This window comes from Podarcis gaigeae, assembly GCF_964106915.1.
Source record: "Podarcis gaigeae genome assembly, chromosome: 4".
Lineage (NCBI taxonomy): Eukaryota > Metazoa > Chordata > Lepidosauria > Squamata > Lacertidae > Podarcis > Podarcis gaigeae.
In genome coordinates, this window is record NC_139677.1 from 74,959,173 (window position 1) to 74,980,796 (window position 21,624).

The 21,624-nt window shown below is 42.3% G+C and overlaps 2 protein-coding genes and 1 long non-coding RNA gene across 6 annotated transcripts; 2 read left to right on the forward strand and 1 right to left on the reverse strand.

Moving 5' to 3' along the window:
• Positions 1–1,263: 1,263 nt before the first annotated feature.
• Positions 1,264–7,598, reverse strand: LOC310843967. Its single transcript, XR_014563835.1, has 3 exons — positions 7,555–7,598; positions 5,041–5,120; positions 1,264–1,658 (listed from the first exon to the last, which is right to left on the reverse strand). It is a non-coding gene; the product is annotated as an uncharacterized lncRNA (long non-coding RNA).
• GTPBP8 (GTP binding protein 8) lies at positions 7,276–14,927 on the forward strand. 3 transcript variants are annotated; one of them, XM_083737353.1, is made up of 7 exons: positions 7,276–7,737; positions 9,129–9,557; positions 11,278–11,376; positions 12,471–12,601; positions 13,197–13,296; positions 14,491–14,609; positions 14,712–14,927. In XM_083737353.1, the coding sequence occupies exons 2-7, from the start codon at positions 9,222–9,224 to the stop codon at positions 14,788–14,790; spliced, it is 864 nt and encodes a 287-aa protein (XP_083593479.1). In that variant the 5' UTR covers positions 7,276–7,737; positions 9,129–9,221; the 3' UTR covers positions 14,791–14,927. The 3 variants fall into 3 exon arrangements, with proteins under 3 accessions (XP_083593479.1, XP_083593480.1, XP_083593481.1); XM_083737354.1 differs by having other exon boundaries at positions 7,564–7,699; XM_083737355.1 differs by having other exon boundaries at positions 7,652–7,894.
• Positions 14,928–16,761: 1,834 nt separating this feature from the next.
• TAF13 (TATA-box binding protein associated factor 13) lies at positions 16,762–20,868 on the forward strand. 2 transcript variants are annotated; one of them, XM_083737566.1, is made up of 5 exons: positions 16,763–16,918; positions 17,323–17,401; positions 19,091–19,188; positions 19,892–20,086; positions 20,566–20,868. In XM_083737566.1, the coding sequence occupies exons 1-4, from the start codon at positions 16,892–16,894 to the stop codon at positions 20,060–20,062; spliced, it is 375 nt and encodes a 124-aa protein (XP_083593692.1). In that variant the 5' UTR covers positions 16,763–16,891; the 3' UTR covers positions 20,063–20,086; positions 20,566–20,868. The 2 variants fall into 2 exon arrangements, with proteins under 2 accessions (XP_083593693.1, XP_083593692.1); XM_083737567.1 differs by having other exon boundaries at positions 16,762–16,918; positions 19,892–20,868.
• The last annotated feature ends 756 nt before the right edge of the window (positions 20,869–21,624 follow it).

Here is a 21,624-nt window from a genome sequence, read left to right on the forward strand (position 1 = left end):
GCTATCACCTCAAAAAGTCTTTTCTTAACTAGCTTTTACACTAGTTGATTCCAGGATTTGGAAGTGTCTTATACACTGTTTATGAAGTTTGCCTAGCTTGATTAGTTTTTTCCACACATGCTTATTCCAGTAAATTAAAATTGTCTAACACACATCTTAATACACATGGGTCATGCATAGGTCCTAACATGGGGTCTGACACACAGTTTCAACACAGAAGCTTCAATTAAATTCTAACACTAGCCTAATCCATGAGTTAGGGTGTCTTGCACCCACCAACTCATATGTTGGGTAATAATTCAGTGTTTGAATTAATTAGCGTTCAATATCCTCTTCTGACCAGTAATCACACTTTGTTTTAGAGCTAATATACTTTTCCTATAACTGGGCACTCTCCCGGTCTCAGCAGCCACAGCAGGCGCCATAACTCTCCAACAGTTTGCCTTCACTCCCAAAGGCACACTCTTCCATTGTCTCCCAAGACATATGTAAATAACTCTGGGGTGCCCTGGAGTCAGCTGTGGTCTATTTTAATTGTGGGTGTGTGGCATGTTGATTAATACAAAATTTAAAATCAAAAGTCAATTTTCTAGATATCTGTCTTGTTTTATGTCAGTTGTGGAGAAACTCTGGCCCACGGGTCTTGTTATAGACCCACCAGATGTCTAAATTTGGCCTGCAAAATCATTTTGCGCAGATCACAATCACCTGTCAGTCACCCGGTATCATACAACATCAGGTGAACCTCTCCCCAAGCAGGCACCTTCCTCTATTTCCAAGTGAATTGTGCAGAAGTGGGAACTGAGTTTTGGTCAGTTAGCATATGGATCATAGTCCAATTGCCAGTTTCAGTTTGAGACTACAAGGGCATGAGGCATTTGTGGGTGGAAATAGGTGACTAATAATTTTGCAGTAGTTGCACACACAAAAAGCTTACCACATGGTGGCTGTATTAACCTCAATTGCAAGCACAGCATTTAACACACACCACTCAGATCTAGGAAGGAGAGTCAGGATAATACTGGACTTACTGGCTGGTTCCTCTTATGTGTACAGATGCTATTTGTAGATTTAAAATGTTTACCATGTGGTTCTTTCTAATCTTGTTTCTATGGCAGCTGTTTTCTGAGTGCCATTCATGCATAAGAGCATAAGAGCATGCATAAGAGCATAAGAGCACATTTTTCTCTTTTAAAAAAAATGTTATATTTTGATTCTCAATTTTACAACAATAATTAAAATTGCATAAACTATCCAATAACATCACTTGGCTTCCCTCCCCCCTTTTGTGGTTACTTATGTGGTAATTTTCTTACTGCATCGCCAAATTATTATTTAGAATCTAAAGTTTCTTTAACAAATTCACTTAACTGCTTGTTCTACATTAATCCTGCTAATTAATTTAAATGTTTACTATAGTTTTTCAGTTAGTCCACATATTTTCCCCAATCTTTGTTAAAAGTTATTTCTTTTTGGTTTCTTATTCTTCCAGTAAGTTTTGCCATTTCAGCATAGTCCATTAATTTTACCTGCCATTCTTCCTTGGTTGGGACTGTATCTTCTTTCCATTTCTGAGCAAGTGTCATTTGGGCAGCTAACGTTGCATACATAAACAGGTTTTTTCCCGTGGTCCCTAGGTATTTCTGCACCTAGTATTCCTAAAAGAAAAGCTTCTGGTGAGGTTTGAAACTTAGGGCTTATGCACACCTTTTGTGCTACAGGTACGCATACTTTAAATTTATTCAAAACAAAAAAAAAAATCCTTCCAGTAGGACCTTAAAGACCAACTAAGTCAGTTCTTGGTATGAGCTTTCGTGTGCATGCACACTTCTTCAGATACACTGAAACAGAAGTTTCCAGACCCTTCTATATAGTGGGAAGGTGGGGAGGGGTATTACTCAGAAGGGTGGTGGGAATGGGTGATTGGCAGATAGCTGTGATGAGCCTGTTGATGACTCTTAACGACTGCAATAGGTCTTACAGGAAAAAGCAAGGGGTGAAAAGGTGAAAAATGGCTTTGTCATGTATAATGAGATAAGAATCCAAGGTCTTTGTTCAGACCAGGTTTCTCCATGGTTTTAAGTTTGGTGATAAGTTGCAATTCAGCAGCTTCTCTTTTCAGTCTATTTCTGAAATTCCTTTGTAGTAAAACAGCTACTTTGAGATCTTGTATAGAATGTCCTGGGAGATTGAAGTGTTCTTCTACTGGTTTCTCTGTCTTGTGATTCCTGATGTCCAATTTATGTCCGTTTATTCTTTGGCGTAAGGTCTGGCCTGTTTGTCCAATATAGAGAGCTGAAGGACACTGTTGGCATTTGATGGCATACCCAACACGGCTACCTATCTGTAACTTTAAATTTATTATTATTGATTAAATTTGTATACCACCCTTTATCCATAGATCTCAGGGCACTTCACGTCATAAGAATACAATGTAAAAGCACAAAATACATTATAAAAACAAGAACAAAACACCCACAAACCCCTCCCTCCAGCCCTTCCCACAAAGACATTTAAAAGGGGTATGAGATATTAATCAGCCCAAGGCCCGGTTGAAGAGGAACATTTTCCCCTGGGTGTCTAAAGGTATATAAGGAAGGCACTAGCCAAATCCTCCTGAGGAGAACATTCCGCACATGCGGAGCCACTGCAGAAAAGGACCGTTCTTGTGTTGCCACCCTCTGGACCACTCATGGAGGAGGTACACAAAGAAGGGCCTCAGATGATGATTGCAAGGTCTGGGTCGGTTCATACGGAGGGAGGCAGTCCTTGAAGTATTGCAGTCCTGAGCCGTTTGAGGCTTTATAAGTCAAAACTAGTACTGTGAACTGGGTCTGGACACTAATTGGCAGCCAGTGCAGTTGGGCTAGGATTGGTGAAATGTGCTCAAACCACCTTGCCCTGATGAGCAACCTGGCTGCCAAATTCTGCACCAGCTAACGTTTCTGAACCATCTTCAGAGGCAGCTCAACAGAAGTTAGGCTACCTCCATCCAGATAGGGGCATAGCTGGGCCATAGCTGAAGCTGATGGAAGGCACTCTGTCCCACTGAGGCCACCTGAGCCTCAGGCGACTGCAAAGGATCCATAAGTACCCCCATAAGTACCCCTGCATACTTGCTCCTTCAGAGGGAGTATAACCCCATCAATAATAATAATTTATTATTTGTACCCTGCTCATCTGGCTGGGTTTCCCCAGCCACTCTGGGCGGCTTCCAACAAGGATTAAAAATACATCAAGAGCAGGCATGTCCAAGCACACCCCACACCTTTCCCTGCAAAAACTCGCTCTTTAAAGCCAACTTGGAACAAATGGCAAATCGGGTTTCCCACAGATTGCCGTTTGCTCTGATTCAGCTTTAAAGAGCAAGTTTTGGTGGGAAAAGCTCTGGAGCACAGAAACGGGCACTAAGACATGGAGCAGTAAGGCACAAACAATGTCTGGGAAGTGAGGAGGAAAGGTACAATAAATGTGGATAAGCACATGTCTTACCATGCCTAATCACAAGGAAGGAAATCTTTTAATTTTTAAAACTCCATAACCTTCCAGAAGATTGAATGGATGAAGCTGCAACTAGCCAGCAGGGAGGAATTTTAGAAGCAGAAAGAAAGAATTTACAGCCTAAATTCTGTGCAGCTAGATCCCAGTCTTAACTGGAGCAGAAGCTTATGACACAACAGTTACCATGGCTTCCTGTGCGAGGTAAAATTTTGCAGAGGCGTTTGAAAAGTTAATGTGTATTGCTTATTCTGAGAAACACCCACTCTACTGATAGCCTCAATGAGAATTTCTTTTTGGGTGACTCTTACGGAAGGAACTTTTACAAGAGAGTGTTTGAAAAAGTCTAAATTCCCAAATGATTTCTAGGCGGGTTTTCTCCCCCTATTAAAAACCTCAGTTTCCATATTTGCAGTGTCATGCTTATGACTTCAGCTGCATAGTTAGAAGCTGTGTGGGCCGACGATGAGAAACATTATAAATGCCAACAGTGACATGGTGACAAAATTCCTCTTTCCACAAATATATGCCAACAAGTAAGAGTTTCTGTTCTCAAATAGCTGCTGCACATCTGCTAGATGGCGGCTCCTAAATGAAATGTTCATTTCAGCAAACTTTAGTTAGATCCCACCACTTCTTAACGTATATATTTATTTGGAATTCTTTATACAGTATCCTGATCTACCCCCTTAAGAAGATCAGAGCAGAACACCTAAAAATAGCAAAACAATGTAAACAAGCAGTATTTTAAGGGTTTTTTCCTCCCCTATTATGTTTTTACTGTAATTTTACTGGTGTTAGCCGCCCTGAGCCTGGCTCTGGCCAGGGAGGGCGGATAAATAAAAAAAATTATTATTATTATTATAAAAGGAAATGCTACATTCAGCAGAAACATACTGCGGATTCAAAGGGGTTGCAGCAGTTACTTATTACAGCCTAGAGTATAATTCACATTGAATATTACAGGCCAGGTAAACAGCAACCCTGCAGTGCTGTCCAGAGGCATCAGACCCCCACAACCATCACTGCAGGCTTGGAGTATGGCTGTAGGTCACTGTTATATGACCTACTGCGGCTTGGAGGGCTGCACTGATAAATATTAGCTTATAGCATTCTTGCAATGTTAACAACGCAGTGTAGAGGTGAAGCCAACACTCATTTGGATTCCTAGTAGAAAATAAAATGCTCCATACTCCTCAGGTCGCAGCAAAGGTCAATCCACCTCATTCTTTCTCAGAGCTCCTTGCATGCCATACCAAGAACTCAGTTGCATGCAGAAGTCTTACATGCAGCCATGTTGCACTTTTAAATGCTGGAAACACAATATGTACCTAAAATATGTATCTAAAAAACAAGTTGAAAAGGGTTTTTTTTAATGCATAGGATTAGAAGATGAACTCCTGTGTTTGATACTAACATTTGGTTGTTTTTAAACTCGAGCCACAGGCTCATGTAATGCATGAACACCAGAGCAATGTTCTGTGGTATGGCCCTACTTGTTTCCTCTATTTCCCAACTTCAGGGGTGAGTGCCGATACTTACATAGCCAAACAGCACCAGCCATGCACAAGGTATCTGCATGCAAGTCCAAGATTTGCAGAAGTCCATAAAGATCAAAAAAGCTTCGTGGACAAGAAAAGGGAAGAAAAACTGCATTGTGGGCAAATGCAGGCAGTCCCATGAAAACAAGGGAAGGAGGGATATTGCACAAACACAGCTGACGCTCTCAGGTGGAGTGGCATTCTCTATGCAACCTGAGAACTCCTAAGTAGTGTTTTCATATAATCACAGAGTTGGAAGGGATCCAAGGGTCATCTAGCCCAACTCCCTACAATGCAGGAATCCCAACTAAAGCTGGGGATTTGGAAGCCGGAAACGAGGCAGCCAATATGATCCTTGCTTTCAATATCTCCCCACCCCCGCTCTACATGCAAGAAACATTTTGTTGCAGGACCGAATATTGTCCTCAACTTCATCCCCTTCCCAGTTTTGAATGACTGATTATAGCAACATGCTTCTTCTTGTACCTTTATTGCCACCCGGCGGTGAAAGCAAGAACTGCTCGTTGTATCGTTATTGCTTGGAGATAAACATGACATACCTCGAATAATATGCAGTGGGCGCTTCTTGTGGTTCGTTAGTTACTGATGGGTTCTGACTCTGAAGGGTTTTATAAAATTATATTGATGCTGGGGCTTCATTTCAAAAACATGGTCCTCAGGTTTCTCCAACACATCTCTTAGCAGCAATGCGGTTTACAATTTCCCCATGTTTCAGCTTCTAACACCGTCCTGATAAAGGCCAGCCCACCCATGAGGCAAGGTGAGGTGCCTGCCTCAGGTGGCAAGATTTACTAAGGCAACAGATCCCTATGTCATCATCATATGTCATCATCATACCGTCTTTCTATCTTACAATACTCAAGGTGGTTTACAAGCTGAAGAAACAAAAAAATGTACATCTTCTAATAATATAGGTAAAGGTACCCCTGCCCGTACGGGCCAGTCTTGACAGACTCTGGGGTTGTGCGCCCATCTCACTTAAGAGGCCAGGGGCCAGCGCTGTCCGGAGACACTTCCGGGTCACGTGGCCAGCGTGACAAAGCTGCATCTGGCGAGCCAGAGCTGCACACGGAAACGCCGTTTACCTTCCCGCTGGTAAGCGGTCCCTATTTATCTACTTGCACCCGGAGGTGCTTTCGAACTGCTAGGTTGGCAGGCGCTGGGACCGAGCAGCAGGAGCGCACCCCACCGCAGGGATTCGAACCGCCGACCTTTCAATCGGCAAGTCCTAGGCGCTGAGGCTTTAACCCACAGCGCCACCTGCGTCCCAGCTCTGATAATATAATGCAATACAAAAATGTGATAATAAAACATAACTTTAAAATAGGTAACCTACATCAAAAAAGTAACATTCAACAATCATTAGAATAGTATAAAATATTAATATCAGCATATAAATGTCAAGCTTTCTTCCCCCCTTGTTTCTGATGTAGATCTTCCTTTAGCCCTTCTTCCATAGCAGGGTGGGAAGCAGAGTTTTGGGGTCCACCTCAGGTGCCAAAATATCCTGGGCCAGCCCTGGTCCTGATCCTACTCTTCTCACCATTCTCTTCTACTCCAGCCCCATAGGTACCAACTCCCTGGGGCCCTGGGTGCCCAAGCACCCACCAAATGCCCCATGAAGGGGCTGGGCACCTGCAAATTTCAGTGACAGGACCATGCACACTGCATGGCACCCACGGCCCCGGGGGCAAAGCTGGCACTCTGTCCAGCACCATGGGCAGCAGGCTCCGAAATCCTCAGAAACTAAAATAAACGCAGGGCACTTTTAAGTGCTGCATGAGAATGAAGGGGGGGCAGAATGGTGCCCCCATCCATAGCTGTCAACTTTTCTTGCGAGGAATCCTATTCAGAATAAGGGACTTTCCCTTAAAAAGGGGAAAACGTTGACAGCTATGCCCCCATCCCCAAGGAGAACGTCTAGTCTGAGTGGCCCTTTTGCAGACCTAGCAGTCAGAGCAGCTCAAAGCATGCTTACTCAGAAGTAAGCCTCAGGTGTTCAACAAAGCCTGTTCCAAGTAAGATTCCTGTGTGGGCAGGAATGTACAATTCCTGTATGTACAGACAGCGGCTCTGACACCACGTGCTCCTCTTTCTCAACAGCGGGAATGAAAGCGATTCTCTCCATCTTGGAGGAAATCCAGGTTCCCCTCCCCACCCCATCCCAGGCCGGACTGTGATTTGGCAGCATTGCCTCGTCTTGCCTCCCTCCCTTTCTCAATACACGCAGGCACCAAGTAGGAGCAAATGCAGGCATTCTGACTCTGTGGAAAGGGTGAGCTATTTAAAAAAGAGTTTTGAAGCCGCAGCGACCGCATTGCCTTGCGATCGCCGATCTGGCCCGCAGTGATCCCTCCTAAAAGCGAAGGGAGCAGCCCTGAGGCTGAGCGTTTGATTTGGTTGTCGCGCTTGCAAAGCAGCCTTGCATTGACTCCTCGCCCCGTCGCAAGCAGCAGGCGAACGGGAGACCTACAAGCAACTCAGAGGAGCTTACCCTACAAGTGACTTAACTATCTGCGGTTCTTTAGACCGGGAAGGAGGCGGAGCGATCGTCCTGGCTTCCGGGTTAAAGACCCCGGCGGATGCGCTGCGCTCCCTGGCGTAGATTGCAAGCCCTAACTAAGCATGTCTGCTTGGAAGTAAGTCCTGCTGAATGCAGTGGGGCTTATATACCCAGGTAAGTGGAGGAAACAGCAGTTGTGGCTTTAGGTATTCAAAGTGCGGAGAAAAAAGCGTGGCGCATCTTCCTATGGCTGCTGTCGGGTTGGCGGGTGAGCACTTATTTCGGAAGATGCGCCACTGGAGCGAATGAGTGCCAACTTTGGAGTCAGCAGGTAAATGATCGGTTTCAACCGAGGGCTCCTTTCTCCATTGGCTTGAAATGGCCCCTTTTTGTTTATTAAATGAACAGAATTGTGTACTCAGTAGAAACGTAGAGGTGGAAAGGAACCCAACAGTAATCTAGTCCATTGCAGGAATCACGACTAAAGTATCAATGGCAGATGGTTATCCAACCTCTGCTTAAACTACCTGACTTTTAGAAGACATTTGAAGGCAACCCTGTTTAGGGAAGCTTTTAATGTTTAACAGCTTATTGTATTTTAATATTTTGTTGGAAGCCGCCCAGAGTAGCTGGGAAACCCAGCCAGATGGGTGGGGTATAAATAATAATAATAATAATAATAATAATAATAATAATAATAATAATAATAAACCTCCCAAGGAAGGAGAGTCCATCTTCCAAGGGAGTCCATTCCAGCTCTTAAGTGGTTTACATAAAATAAACATTACAGTTACCAATAAAAGTCTGAAGTCAAAAGCAAGCTGACCTATTTCCCTCCCCACCCAAAGTATAAATAAAATCAGCAGTTGAGAATATATATGTTATAAAAATACATATTGAAATGCATGTCAACTTTACATGTATGTTTTAATGGACATGAAAATGTCTCTCACCAATTTGTGGATTTTTGATGGGGGGTGGGGCGTATGGAATATTTAATTTTCCAGTGCTGGCCCTGTTTCTATATCAATTTTCTTCTTAGGGTGTAGTCCCATGTACCTGGGAATAAGTACAGCTGAACGTGGAGGGAGTTACTTCTGAACACATACATAAAGGATTGCATTTTTAGTTTTGAGCAGAAATGTGGAGGATTGCACTATGTGTACAGTGGTACCTTGGGTTACATACAGTACGCTTCAGGTTACATACGCTTCAGGTTACAGACTCCGCTAACCCAGAAATAGTGCTTCAGGTTAAGAACTTTGCTTCAGGATAAGAACAGAAATCGTGCTCTGGCGGCACGGCGGCAGCAGGAGGCCCCATTAGCTAAAGTGGTGCTTCAGGTTAAGAACAGTTTCAGGTAAAGAACGGACCTCTGGAACGAATTGAGTACTTAACCTGAGGTACTACTGTATATTGTTCTGTCTGGCACCTGTGCTGAAAGTCTTGAAGGAAAGCAGTGGTTTAATGCACTGAGGGATGAATTTGCGTTTGTATGTTGTTGGTGGTGTTTTTGGCAATTGCTACAATAACTTAAATCCTCCTCTTATTTCTCTTTAAAACAGCAGTCAGAACTCAAGAACCCACAACAGAAGTTTTTGTTTTTAAAAATATGAAGGACCTGAGTTGATTGTGTGGCTGTTGAAAATCCAGGCACAATGGTGCTCCAGAAAGCAAAACCAAGAAGACTTCTAACAATTAGCTACCTGCTGAGGAGACATCTTGCAACCAGAAGCAGCCCCATAAAGTATGCTTCGTTTTCAGAAGTCTTGCAATTAAACGAAAAACAGTTCACTGGAGTCGCGTTCCCTCTCCAAGAAATGGCAAGATACCTGACCTCTAGCGTGGACACGTCATCCTTCCAGATTTTCAATCCTAACCACAATGAAATCAACAAAGCAGAGGCGTTTTTCATTTCAACACGGTGGCACCCCATTGATTATTTCACTTCAGCTGTCCGGATGGATCACGTTCCCCAATTGTCACAGCCTGAGGTGAGGTCAATGAAATGCAATTTTTATCCTTAGGAGCAACTTCAGTTGCCATGTGAGTGTTTATGGGAAAGGAAAAACAAATGTAGCCAGAATTGCATTGTTTGAAGTGTCATGGGGTGGGGGAGAGAGGAAGGGGAGTTGCTAAAGCTATGGGTTGTATAAATGTACTTTGCTTTGATTGCAGAATATGGCCTTGAATTCAGTTGTCAAAGCAAAGTTTCTGGTCCTTATGATGGAGAATTTCGTACATGCAGCTGTTTGCCCAAAGCAGCAAGTTTGCAGTGGCAATGATGTTAATTAAATAATAATAATAATAATAATAATCTGCCCATCTGACTGGGTTGCCCCAGACACTCTTGTCAGCTTCCAACAAAATATAACTGATAACTGTCTAGCCATGCTAGGTCACTATGTGTGGAATATTAGTATCTTTTAAATGAGGTGTTCTGTAAAAGGTAAAAAGGTAAGGACCCCTGGACAGTTAAGTCCAGTTGAATTTGAATATGGGGTGTGACTATGATTTTTCTGTAACAAAACCTGAAGAGAAAGCTCTACTCAGGGGTACAAGCTGTGGTCAGGTGTAGACACATGCTTCTGGATTTAGCCTTAAAGCTAGGGGGAATTTGAGCAGCCTTCCAAATAGGGAGTTTCACTCAATACAGCACCCTGTACTTCCTTGTAATCCCCAGGTCCATCCTTTATTCCCCATCCTTTTGCATTACAGTGGTACCTCGGGTTACATACGCTTCAGGTTACAGACCCTTCAAGTTACAGACTCTGCTAACCCAGAAATAGTACCTCGGGTTAAGTACTTTGCTTCAGGATGAGAACAGAAATTGTGCTCCGGCAGTGGGAGGCCCCATTAGCTAAAGTGGTGCTTCAGGTTAAGAACAGTTTCAGGTTAAGAACGGACCTCCGGAACGAATTAAACCGAGGTACCACTGTACATACATTGATCTTATTTACTCTCACTCCTTCCCCTATGAACCTGTGCTAAGAAATGAAAAAGTACAATTTTTAAAAAAGGGGGAGGTGGAACGCATCAGAATATAAAGTGCATCCAAATATATGTAAATCATGTCTGTTTAAGTAATCCTAAGCATACTTGGGAAGGTGAATACCATCAAAATCAATGAATATTCACTATTGTCCCGCTAGTTTCAGAATTGGGGAACAAGCTGCAGTCCTAAGTGTATTTATTAAGAAATACATTCTGTTCACATCAGGCATTTCCCTTCAAGTAAGCATGTTTAAACTTGTTCTGTAAAGTTGACAAGCCAAATAAATGCAACTTTCCTAATTTCATAATTCCAGTAGCAGAATTTCAGGTTGCTCTCCCACATTATTCCTCTGTAGATGCAAACTTCCGGAAAAGCCAAGGAACCTTTCAAAGTGGCATGCATTCCTCATACTAATTCTCCTAAATGGGACTGCTGAAATCTTGTCCATGAAGAACTGATGACTCTGGAGACTCCCTTTTCTTTTAGTTGTCCTCACATTTCGTAGATCTTGAGAGTTATTTAATCCAAAAGAGAATTGAGTTGTAGCAAGAAATCCATATTTTCTGGAGAAATGTATTATTTGCTGTACCTGGGCCTATCTGTTGAACTGTGCACTGTGGTCAGGGTAACAACAGAGAGAATAGATGTACGATTCCTTGCTTTAAGGAGTCATTGGATGAGAAAGATAATTGTGAAATAACTGTAACTTCTTCCCACAGGCTTGCTTTTTAGGAAGAAGCAATGTTGGAAAATCCTCCTTAATAAAGGCTCTGTTTTCATTGTCCCCTGATGTTGAAGTCAGAGTTTCCAAAAATCCAGTAAGTAGCATTCAAAGATTTTATTACATTGACTTTGGAATTTAATTGAGCCCAACTAAAAGCAGGCTGTTTCTGGGTTGCATCTCAGAGCAGACCCATTGAAATAAATGGACTAGTCAGATACAGCCCTCTGTTCTGTGACATTTATTGTGACATTGTTTGTAACTGGTAAAAAGGATCCAGCTTGGAAGGAGAGAACTGAGAAGTTACGTACTCGGACAGAGCTTTCATGTCTCCCCAAGCACAGTGAGTTTGAAATTAGTATTTCTATACCAGAAATGTGGTTGCTGTCCCAGGTGCTCTTGGATCTCTACTCTCTTGTTGGATGATCAGGTGTTGAGAAATTGTGCTATATACCGTATTTTTCGCTCTATAGGACGCACCCGACCATAAGACACACCTAGTTTTAGGGGGGGGAGAACAAGAGAAAAAAAATCTCTCCCTCTCTGCTCAGTGCCCCTTCAGCAAAGTGGCAGGAGAAGCGGAGCCCCTTCCATTTCTCCTCCTGCTTCGCTGAAGGGGTGCTGCGCAGAGAGGGAAAGCTGCACAGCGCCTCTCCAGCCAAGCGAAGCCAGGAGAGCAAGAGGGATCGGTGCGCACCAATATCTCTTGCTCTCCTGGCTTCAGCGAAAGCAACGCGAAGCCTCCGGAGGCTTCGGGCGTTCATCCCTGAAGCCAGGAGAGTGAGAGGGGTTGGTGCGCACCAATCCCTCTTGCTCTCCAGGCTTCAGTGAAAGCAATGCGAAGCCTCCAGAGCGCGGCGGGAGCGCTCCCGCTGCGCTTTGGAGGCTTCGCATTGCTTTCGCTGAAGCCATGGAGCTGCATTCGCTCCATAAGACGCGCACACATTTCCCCTTAATTTTTGGAGGGGGAAAAATGCGTCTTATAGAGCAAAAATACAGTACTCTGTATGAACAGCAATCTCCCACAGCCATCCGATGATACTTACATATGCTTTCATGTCAGAGACTGGCCAAATGAGGAGCAGTGGCATTTCATCATCTTAACTGAGAAACCAACCCAGTTTTGCAGTTTTGGAATAAGATGAAACAAACGACCAAAGAACCCTAACCCTCCCATTTTTTTTTCTCCAGGGCCACACTAAGAAACTGAATTTCTTCAAAGTGGGGGATTTATTTACTTTGGTGGATATGCCAGGCTATGGTTACAGATCACCCAAAGATTTTGCAGAGATGGTGGAGCCTTATTTAAATCACCGTGCAAAGTAAGATAACAGCTTGAAATTTCACTTCAGTCTTTTCTACAGGATTATGTGGGGAACGAATTTAGATTAAACAATATTATTTTAAAAACATCCCATTTTATAACAATATGGGGAAGTGTCTTAGACTAACTAAGGCATGTGAAATAGCTTTTAGATGCAGCGTCTATTTAAACGTGAGCCAGTCACAGTCATAGTCTTGCACCATTCTTATAGCAGTGGTGGGGAACCTCTGGCCTTCAAGTCTAATCAGGCCCACTGAGCCTTCCCATTTGGCCCATGAGGCTGTTTTATATGCATCAGGTGTAGGGCAGGTAAACCCCCAACTTGGCCAAATGCACCGCTGATTGGAGGCACTTGCAAAACTTTCCACAAAGCCCTGTGCAAAAAGAGGTCACCCAAAATTGTCGTGATGCCTACTGATTGCCTGCCCCAGAATAAGCTCATTCACCCAACAGTAGTGTGGTCATCTGTATCATCCTAGCAGGTAGAAAAGGATGCTTGTATAATTGTTGCCTGGGCTAGATTTAGGATTTGCAGATAAAGACTATATATTGCTGCAAAGCACAGTTGTGAGCTGTGGTTTTATGTTTTCTAGTCTAAAACGGACATTCTTATTAGTGGACGGCCTGGTCGGAATTCAGAAAATGGACAAAGTTGCTATAGAAATGTTGGAAGAATTTGGGATCCCTTATGTTGTGAGTTGTGATTTTTGTTTAAAAATGAAGGCAGTCAGCAGTCAATATATTGAACTAGGAGGACTAAAAAGGCATGTAGCAGAAACGAGGAACTATTCATTGCCGTGTAAGCAGACTTCTGCAAGTGCAATTGGGCTTCTTTTCTGTTTTCCTCTTTCCTGTATCCCCGTGTGACACTCCTCCAATCTGCTCATCAGAGTCCCCAATTCTGGTTTTTGGCATGTTTGGAGGCTCCAGGAGGAAGGAAAGGAAGAGGAAGCCATTAGTGCAGGTGCATGGACAACACTGGATGCCATTCACCATTCCGCCAAACTTATACATTTGTCCAGTTAACATTAGTGTCCTTTTTATTATTATCAGTTGAATAATAGTTTGAAAAATGACTTGCAAGTAGAAACTATTAGACTTGACTAGGAGGTTTTAAAAGCCTGTGTTGAAAAAATAATAACACAGGCAAGATTTTTATGAATTATGATCATAGGTGATTAAAAACTGAAGTAGCTTTATCATGTACTGAAGGTATGCTATTAACACCCCAAGTTTCACTATGTGTGCATTGATACTTGTTAGAATCCTAGATTGCTAGCTGTTATTTAAATACTGTATACTGTTTTAGCTTTCATGTTTGTGAAGGTGAATTTGAAAATATAAAGGTTTCTGACCTTGCCCTCAGTCCTAACCAGGTTGCTTAGCCCTAACATAGATCCTCTGGATCCAACATAAAATAGTAATCCAAAACATTATACTGGAAGATTAACAAGATATGGAGATCTCTGTTCACTTTTAGAAATGAAATATATTTGTCTTGTAGATTTAGAAATTGAAAGAAGACATAAATATAGAAATAAATAAATATACAGTACTAAGTTATTAGTCTGATCCATTGACTCTTAAAATGTTCCCACTAAGCCTCTTCCCTTTCTTTTTCTAAAGGAAGATATGAAAAACTGTTTTTTTCCCCTCGCACAGAAGTCTCCATAAGTATAAAGCTGGAGCGAGGAAAAAGTTGGAAGAGAACAAAATACACAATTTGGGTTTTTTAAAATTGTTTTGTAGAGTAAAAAGACTCATCAACAATGTTAGCATACTTACCTAATCTGAGAGCTAAATTTGAAAGACTTTACCAAGAATTCAAGACTTTGAGAGTTGCTCTACAATGTTTAAAATATTGGGTGTGTGTTGTTGTTTTTGCAGATTGTATTAACTAAAATTGACAAAGCATCAAAAGGAGTGATGACAAGAAATGTGATACAGATTCAAGACTTTGTTAACAAAAAGACACAAGTGTGCTTTCCTCAACTCTTTCCTGTCAGGTAAAACTTAAAAAGCGGTTCATACCCAGTCAGAAATAGAACTGCACATGTAATGCAAATGAGCCACTCTCATCAAATAACATTTTCTCATTGTTTCTACAGTTCTTTGTATTGCTTTGGAATCCATGTGCTGAGATGCTTTATAGCACACATTACTGGAAATCTTCCCCTGTCCACTTGATGATACTTCATTCCCAAATTTTAATGACCCGTCTTCATTGTTCTTCCAATAAAAGAGACAAGATTTATTGCTCTGTATACTTCTCTTTTTTCCAAGCCTTGTGAATAATTTGTGTATAATAAATGCTATTTAAGTTATTTATACAGCTTCAGCTAATTATTTCACAGTGTACATATTTTCTCACCCTTGACTGATTGGACCAGAGCTTTAGAAGCAAAGGTCTATGCTTAGAAGCACTATGTGTTTCTCTTTAATCCAGATAGAGAAACTTAATGAGAGCATATAATGGAGCCCTAACAGGCATGGATCAGCTCACAACTGAGTGCAAGTTCAACTCTGCAGTTGATCGCCAACACTGTTCAAGCATTTATGTGGCTTTATCTCGCCACATGTTAAATGGCCCAGCTGCCACTGCATTTTAATTAAGTCACAGATTTATTACAATCTTAAATTGACCGGACTAGTGTCGCCTTCATTAAGTGTTACCCTCAGTTGGCAAGTATTTCGATACATGATTATGCAGGAGGGAGGGAAATGAGCCCAGTGGCATAAATATTTACATAAAAAATTAAGATAAGCAGAGTGGCTGCTCCCCAGTTACTCCTGACAAATGCTTACATAAATCACCCTACTTTTGCTATGCTGATTTAGCCCCAGTGGTGGGGCAAGGCACCATTCCCTCTTCTTGAGCTTAAGAAGAAACAGGTCTGAGGACGCATCTCTCTCACACTATAGCAAACTGATGTCAATAAATGCTTAATGCTTGTGGTTTGGTTGCTAGCTGGCAAGCAGCATCCTGGAATGGAAACAGTAAGGAGCTGCTGTTGCATTGGAGAGCTGCTTCAGGACCATCTGTTATAAGAATTTTAAGGTCATATATTTTTTTAAAATGTTCATAACTGTATATATAAACCACATGTCTGAAACCCCACAGATTAGGTCCCAAACAAATTGACCTCAAATATTTCTCTGCAAGGTGAAAGTGGGAAACCTCCCCATTGTATTTCCTCACAAATCCTGTCCTCACAAATCCTGTCTTAAGGGCACATTCAAGATATGAACAGGGTGTGAGCCTGTGACCTAGATTCAGAAATTAAGTAGTTATAATAACAAGAGTAGCCCAAACCCAGATAATGCAATCAGGTAACTTGCCAGACAGGAGATAAACAACACACTCAGATTTCTGTTGTAGACCACCTTTTCTGTGATGTATGTATGATGTTTCTGGGGGGTGGTCTTGGACTCTAGGGTGGGCCATTTAAAATGTCTATAGGGGTTTGAACGCATGGCTCTGGGTCCTCCTCCTCTCTATGTGTGGGGGAGCACCCTGTTGCAACAGTTAATAAAGATCAGGCTTACTAGCTGCTTTGCTTCTCAATATTCTCTGGTTGGTCTCTGTTATTTTCTCCTACTGATAGAGACCCTACAAAAGGACTCTATATGGGCTCTTGGATACCCCATAAGGGGAAAAGAGCAGGTTTTTTTTTTTACTTATATCACCAGCACTGCATTTTTTATTCCTTCTTACTCAAATCTGTATATTCGAGAGCAAACAGAAGTTACAAAGACACCACAGATAACAGTCTTGTGGCACATTAAGGACTAGCCGATTTATTGTAACATATAGGGTTTGAATACTGAATGTACTGATGAAGTGGACTCTAAACTTGTGCTGCTGCAAACCTGTTCATCTTTAAGCTGCCACGAGGCTCCTTGTTTGCACCGTCCGTTGCTACTCACAAAGGGCGGGAATTGGTTATTTACGGTAATATGTTTCAGCTTTATCCAACACCCTGCCCATCTTGCCCCAGGAAACAAACTTCTCGTGCGCTTTGAATGGGGTTATCGGCATATCCATTTCCAAAGACGGCGAGGGACTGCAGTCGCTCCTACTGCGCACGCGTGCTGCTAGCTTTGTAACCCCCACCCACTCCCATTTCGCGTTCCTCAGAGCTACGGAAAGAAGGGACTGGAAAAGGGCAAGGTCTACAGCTTCATTAGCTCCGAGAGAGCATGCTCAGGAGTGCCTGTTGACGCGACCAATAACAACGCGAGTTGCTATCCCGGCGGAAGCCTGGAAGGGAAGGTGGCTGCTGCAGTCATGGCGGACGAAGAAGAGGACCCTCCTGTGAGTAGGAAAGGGCGGGGTGGGAGTCTGGAGAAGGTGCTTGCTGGCTTCGGGGGGAGGGGGAGGCAGGGGGCTGCGGCTGCAATCTGCAACCCGCTTAGCCTTTACTTTCCCCTCCCTTGCCACTTTCTCTTGGATTGTAGGATGTTGCCAAATTAAGAAGTGTTCAGAGGTTCGCTGTTCTGTCATTCAGTTCTTAAATCAAATATGGGAATCTAGCCTCATTTATAATTTAGGGAAGCTTTTAATGTTTAATAGACTATTGTATTTTAACATTCTGTTGGAAGCCGCCCAGATGGGCGGGGTATAAATAAATTATTATTATTATTATTATTATTATTATTATTATTATTATTATTATTATTATCTTGCATTCTTGTTTGGGATTCCCCCCCCCCCTTTAGTTTGAAGAAGATACTGAGGAGGCTGGAGGAGGCCCAGATGGTGCACAGGGGAAAAGGAAAAGGCTGTTCTCCAAGGAATGTAAGTTGGAGCTCCACTGATCATGCTGGCTGGGGCTGATGGGATTTAGACTCCCAACAACTGAAGGGCCACAGGTTCCCCACCCCTGGTGTAGACAATACTGAGCTAAAAGATCTTACTTGGTGTAAAGCAGCTTCCTGTGTTTCATGCTATTATAAGGTTTAACCTCTTCACGTTTTTCTACTTTCTAAAGGACCCCTTTCCCACCTCCATAAACTGCTTTTTGAGTATTGATATCACAGTTAAATTCCAGAAAAGACTGGAGGATAAATAGAAGTAGAAACCCTCTCATGTCATGCCCATCTTGAGATTAAGGGCTGGTTCACACATTTTTGCATGCCATTTGATGTCACTTGATTCATGGATGAATATGTGAACTATTTCCATTAAAATGTGTTGTGTGAAATTATGTGAGGTAGAATAAAAAGTATTTAATCTGAAATTATTATTTCATGCATACATGCTCCAACATTTGATCTTGATGTTTTCTAGAGATTACCTGTGAACTCTCCCTCAGATTTTGATTTAGAATGCTTCATCTGTATTTGTCGACCTCGTTGCTGCATTCTTCTGTGGCTGTTAGGAAGCACACATTAGCCCAGGCATGTCCAAAGTCCCTTCCAGGGGCCTGACTGTTAGTTTCTGTTTCTCACTGAGCAGCTGCTTGCAAGTCACAGGACTATGTTTACATTCCACAGCCCAGATACTGTTGGATTCTCATGGGAAAGGGAGACGGGATGTGACGTTACTGGTTTCCTGTTTCCTTTGTTCTTTGTTTTCCACTGTTGAGTTGCTCTCTGCTTCTCATAGAGACAAGATGTATATTTCTTTGCTCTCTGCATAGCTTAGTAATAAAGCATAGCAATGTAGCATCATACCTGCCTCATCCTTCCATTGTGGACTTTGTTGTTTTAATGCTTTGCTGGGCTCAAAGGAAGATGATCCATATCAGCTTGGACAACTGGAGCTGAAATTTCTAATACCTAATTCGGTCTGCCGGTCGGTTTAATCCGGTCCCTCTTTGAAAAAAGTTTGGACATCCATGCATTAGCCTATCATTCCCCTGCCTTCAGGGTAAGGGAAGAAAGGCCTTGTGCTAAATGCCCTCAATTCGGGTTCTAAATACTTCAGTGCTACAGTAACATGCCATTTCCTTGAAGACTCCCTTCAAGGGAACGTCATTTTTCTGCAGTAATGCAGTATTCACACAACTACTAATTTGGACAGTATCCAGTTGCACTAAAGTATACTTGGCAAAACAGTCTAAGCTTTCTTAAATATAACCAGAACAAAATAGAGATCTGCTGACTAGTATTGTTCATTTGGGAATCAATAATTGGACATGCAACTTTTCATTGGAGTTACACATACTTTCTGCAGTTCTTAGCATCAAGGTTCCATTGAAAAAATTACCTGATTGGGCATTGTCTTAAAAGTATGCATACTGCCATCAACAGGATGACAGTGTTTTGATTTAAGAGCCCTATATTATCCAGCCTATACTTCTAAGTGGGGAATATTTGCATCTTAAAAATTAGCTGAGCTTAGATGTAGGCTTCTGCTTGCTTGAACAATTTGGAAGAATATGACTGCCGAGTCACACTTATTGAGAAACATAGTGAATAGGTCTTAAGTTTTCTAGAGTGCTTCCATTCCATATCTCACTGTGGGCGTTTGTTCATTCTACAGTAAGATGTATGATGTATGGATTTGGAGATGATCAGAATCCTTACACAGAATCAGTGGATATTCTTGAAGACTTGGTTATAGAATTCATCACAGAAATGGTAGGTCTTTCTTGTTTGCTTGCATGAGATTACAAATTGGGTGAAGGAGATGCTGTGAGATATGAGCTTTGTTTTTGATGCTGTTTGTTACTTGAAAACCAGAGAGCAGAGCCTTGAGGGGAAGACATATATAAGGCAACTATTGATCAGCCCACTTTAAATGAAGAATGCTACAAGCATAATGAGGGCTGTGTTTTAGTGCTGTTTACTAAACATAGTTTACGTTCATAGGGACGCAGGTGGCGCTGTGGGTAAAACCTCAGCGCCTAGGGCTTGCTGATCGCATGGTCGGCAGTTCGAATCCCCGCAGCGGGGTGAGCTCCCGTCTTTCGGTCCCAGCTCCTGCCCACCTAGCAGTTCGAAAGCACCCCTAAGTGCAAGTAGATAAATAGGTACTGCTTTATAGCGGGAAGGTAAACGGCGTTTCCGTGTGTTGCGCTGGTGCTGGCTCGCCAGAGCAGCTTTGTCACGCTGGCCATGTGACCCGGAAGTGTCTCCGGACAGCGCACAACCCTAGAATCGGACACGACTGGCCCGTACGGGCAGGGGTACCTTTACCTTTACTACAATTCATTTCATGATACAGGTTGCTGCAAGGTAAGAAATCCAAACATTCAAGAGAACACATGGTCAAATCCATGGTACAGGTACTGAACCTCTCTTAGAATGCATGTGACAATGATCAATTCTTTCCTACCAATAGACCCACAAAGCAATGTCAATTGGACGGCAAGGTCGAGTACAGGTTGAAGATATTGTCTTCCTGATCCGTAAAGACCCACGGAAGTTTGCTCGTGTGAAAGACTTGTTAACAATGAATGAAGAACTGAAACGAGCCAGAAAGGCATTTGATGAAGCAAACTATGGATCTTAAGGCCTCATGTGATGCAGATGGGTGGTATGTGCAGAATGATACGTTTCATTTTTCTGACTTGTGTTGTCCTCAAGGATTCACCAAACAAAGTGAAGTGCTTGCATTCCCCATGACAATACAGTAGTGCTTTACTAACAGGAACAAATCTCTGCAGTTTGAAGGTGGGTGGGTGATGTAACTTCTTTTCCCAAATGTACCTTAAGTGGCAATTCTACAGTGGCTTTTAGGTTCTGTGAAAATTGGAAAACACACCACTGTACATAGCTCTAGGTTAATACCAACATTGTGAAAAAAATAGCAATCTTGCTAGTTGTACACATCACAGGAACTTACTCCAAAATGAGGTGCCTCATTCCATAAACACAGGAATGAAAGCTATGGGCAATTATGTCAAGAGATCAGAGCTACTTGCAGTTTGGCAGTTGAGGCATATATTATAGGCAGTTTTATTTGTTTCTCTGAGTAAGTGGAGGAAACACTGTATTTGTACTCTTTTTTTTCAGCTGAGGGAGAAAGGCCCATAACAGGTGCTAACATGTTTGGATATTGCCGCTACTAGAAGACAAACCAACACTTTGTTTTGTAAATGTTAATTCACAGGGGGGAACTTTGTAACCGGAACAATTGTTTTGTTTTTTGAGGGTTGTTGTTTTGCTTAGTTACTGTATAGATACTTTGTATAACTGATTGAATTTATGAATTGCTTCCCATTAATGTTATTTCACAGTAAATACTAGTGATTTGGAATTCTTAATGAATATGAATAAACACTTTCACCCATGCATCTCTTGTAATGGGGAAACCAAGATGATTCCTGTACTTTTCTGAAAGGGTTATGTATCAATACAATTGATACTAAGTCAGTGGGGATCAAGGCCCAATAGGCTTGCCTCAGCTTTTGACTACGTTAACATGAATTAACCCCTTTGGACACATGTGGGGTAGTTATAAGTGTTGGTTTCTATTTCCCTCACTGAGCAGCAAAACTGCTTGTCACAAGACATTGTTTACATTCCACAGTCAGAGTTACTGTTGGATTCCCACAGGAATGGGAGACTGGATGTGACGTACACTGGTTTCCTGTTTTTCACTGTTCTGTTGTTTGTTGGAGAGTGAGTTGCTGTTCTGCTCTCACAGAGGCAACATGTACGTTTGTGTGTTCTCGGTATAGATGAGAAATAAAACAATTAGCATGTAGCACGATATCTGCTTATCCTTTCGTTGCGGACAAAGGGATTACACTCTGCTTGTATCAGCTCAAGATGGGCCAGAGCTGATCAAAATCTCACAATAAGCAGGTACACCAACATCACTTTTGCTTAAAAAAAAAAAAAATTAACTCTATGCACTGCAGTAGCTAAGCACAACTACCTGAGCAGAAGCTGAGTTGACAGCAATTTCTAATTACCAAATAGTTTTGAGGATTGGTTTGCTTCTACCTGCTTTGAGTTTACATAGCATGTAGCTGATGTTTTGAGTTAGGCAGTACAGTATAGGTTCAGTTCTGTCTCAGCATATTCTAAGGAGTGCTAAGACTGAGAAATAGCTGAAGCAAGCAAATG

Bases quoted from the DNA above. Each gene is read 5' to 3' on its own strand.
- GTPBP8 (XM_083737353.1), top strand. From the start codon at position 9,222: ATGGTGCTCCAGAAAGCAAAACCAAGAAGACTTCTAACAATTAGCTAC. The intron at 9,558-11,277 runs GTGAGGTCAATG...TTCTTCCCACAG, and splicing joins CCCAATTGTCACAGCCTGAG to GCTTGCTTTTTAGGAAGAAG. The intron at 13,297-14,490 runs GTGAGTTGTGAT...TTGTTTTTGCAG, and splicing joins AATTTGGGATCCCTTATGTT to ATTGTATTAACTAAAATTGA.
- TAF13 (XM_083737567.1), top strand. From the start codon at position 16,892: ATGGCGGACGAAGAAGAGGACCCTCCT. The intron at 17,402-19,090 runs GTAAGTTGGAGC...TTCATTCTACAG, and splicing joins AAGGCTGTTCTCCAAGGAAT to TAAGATGTATGATGTATGGA. The intron at 19,189-19,891 runs GTAGGTCTTTCT...TCCTACCAATAG, and splicing joins TAGAATTCATCACAGAAATG to ACCCACAAAGCAATGTCAAT.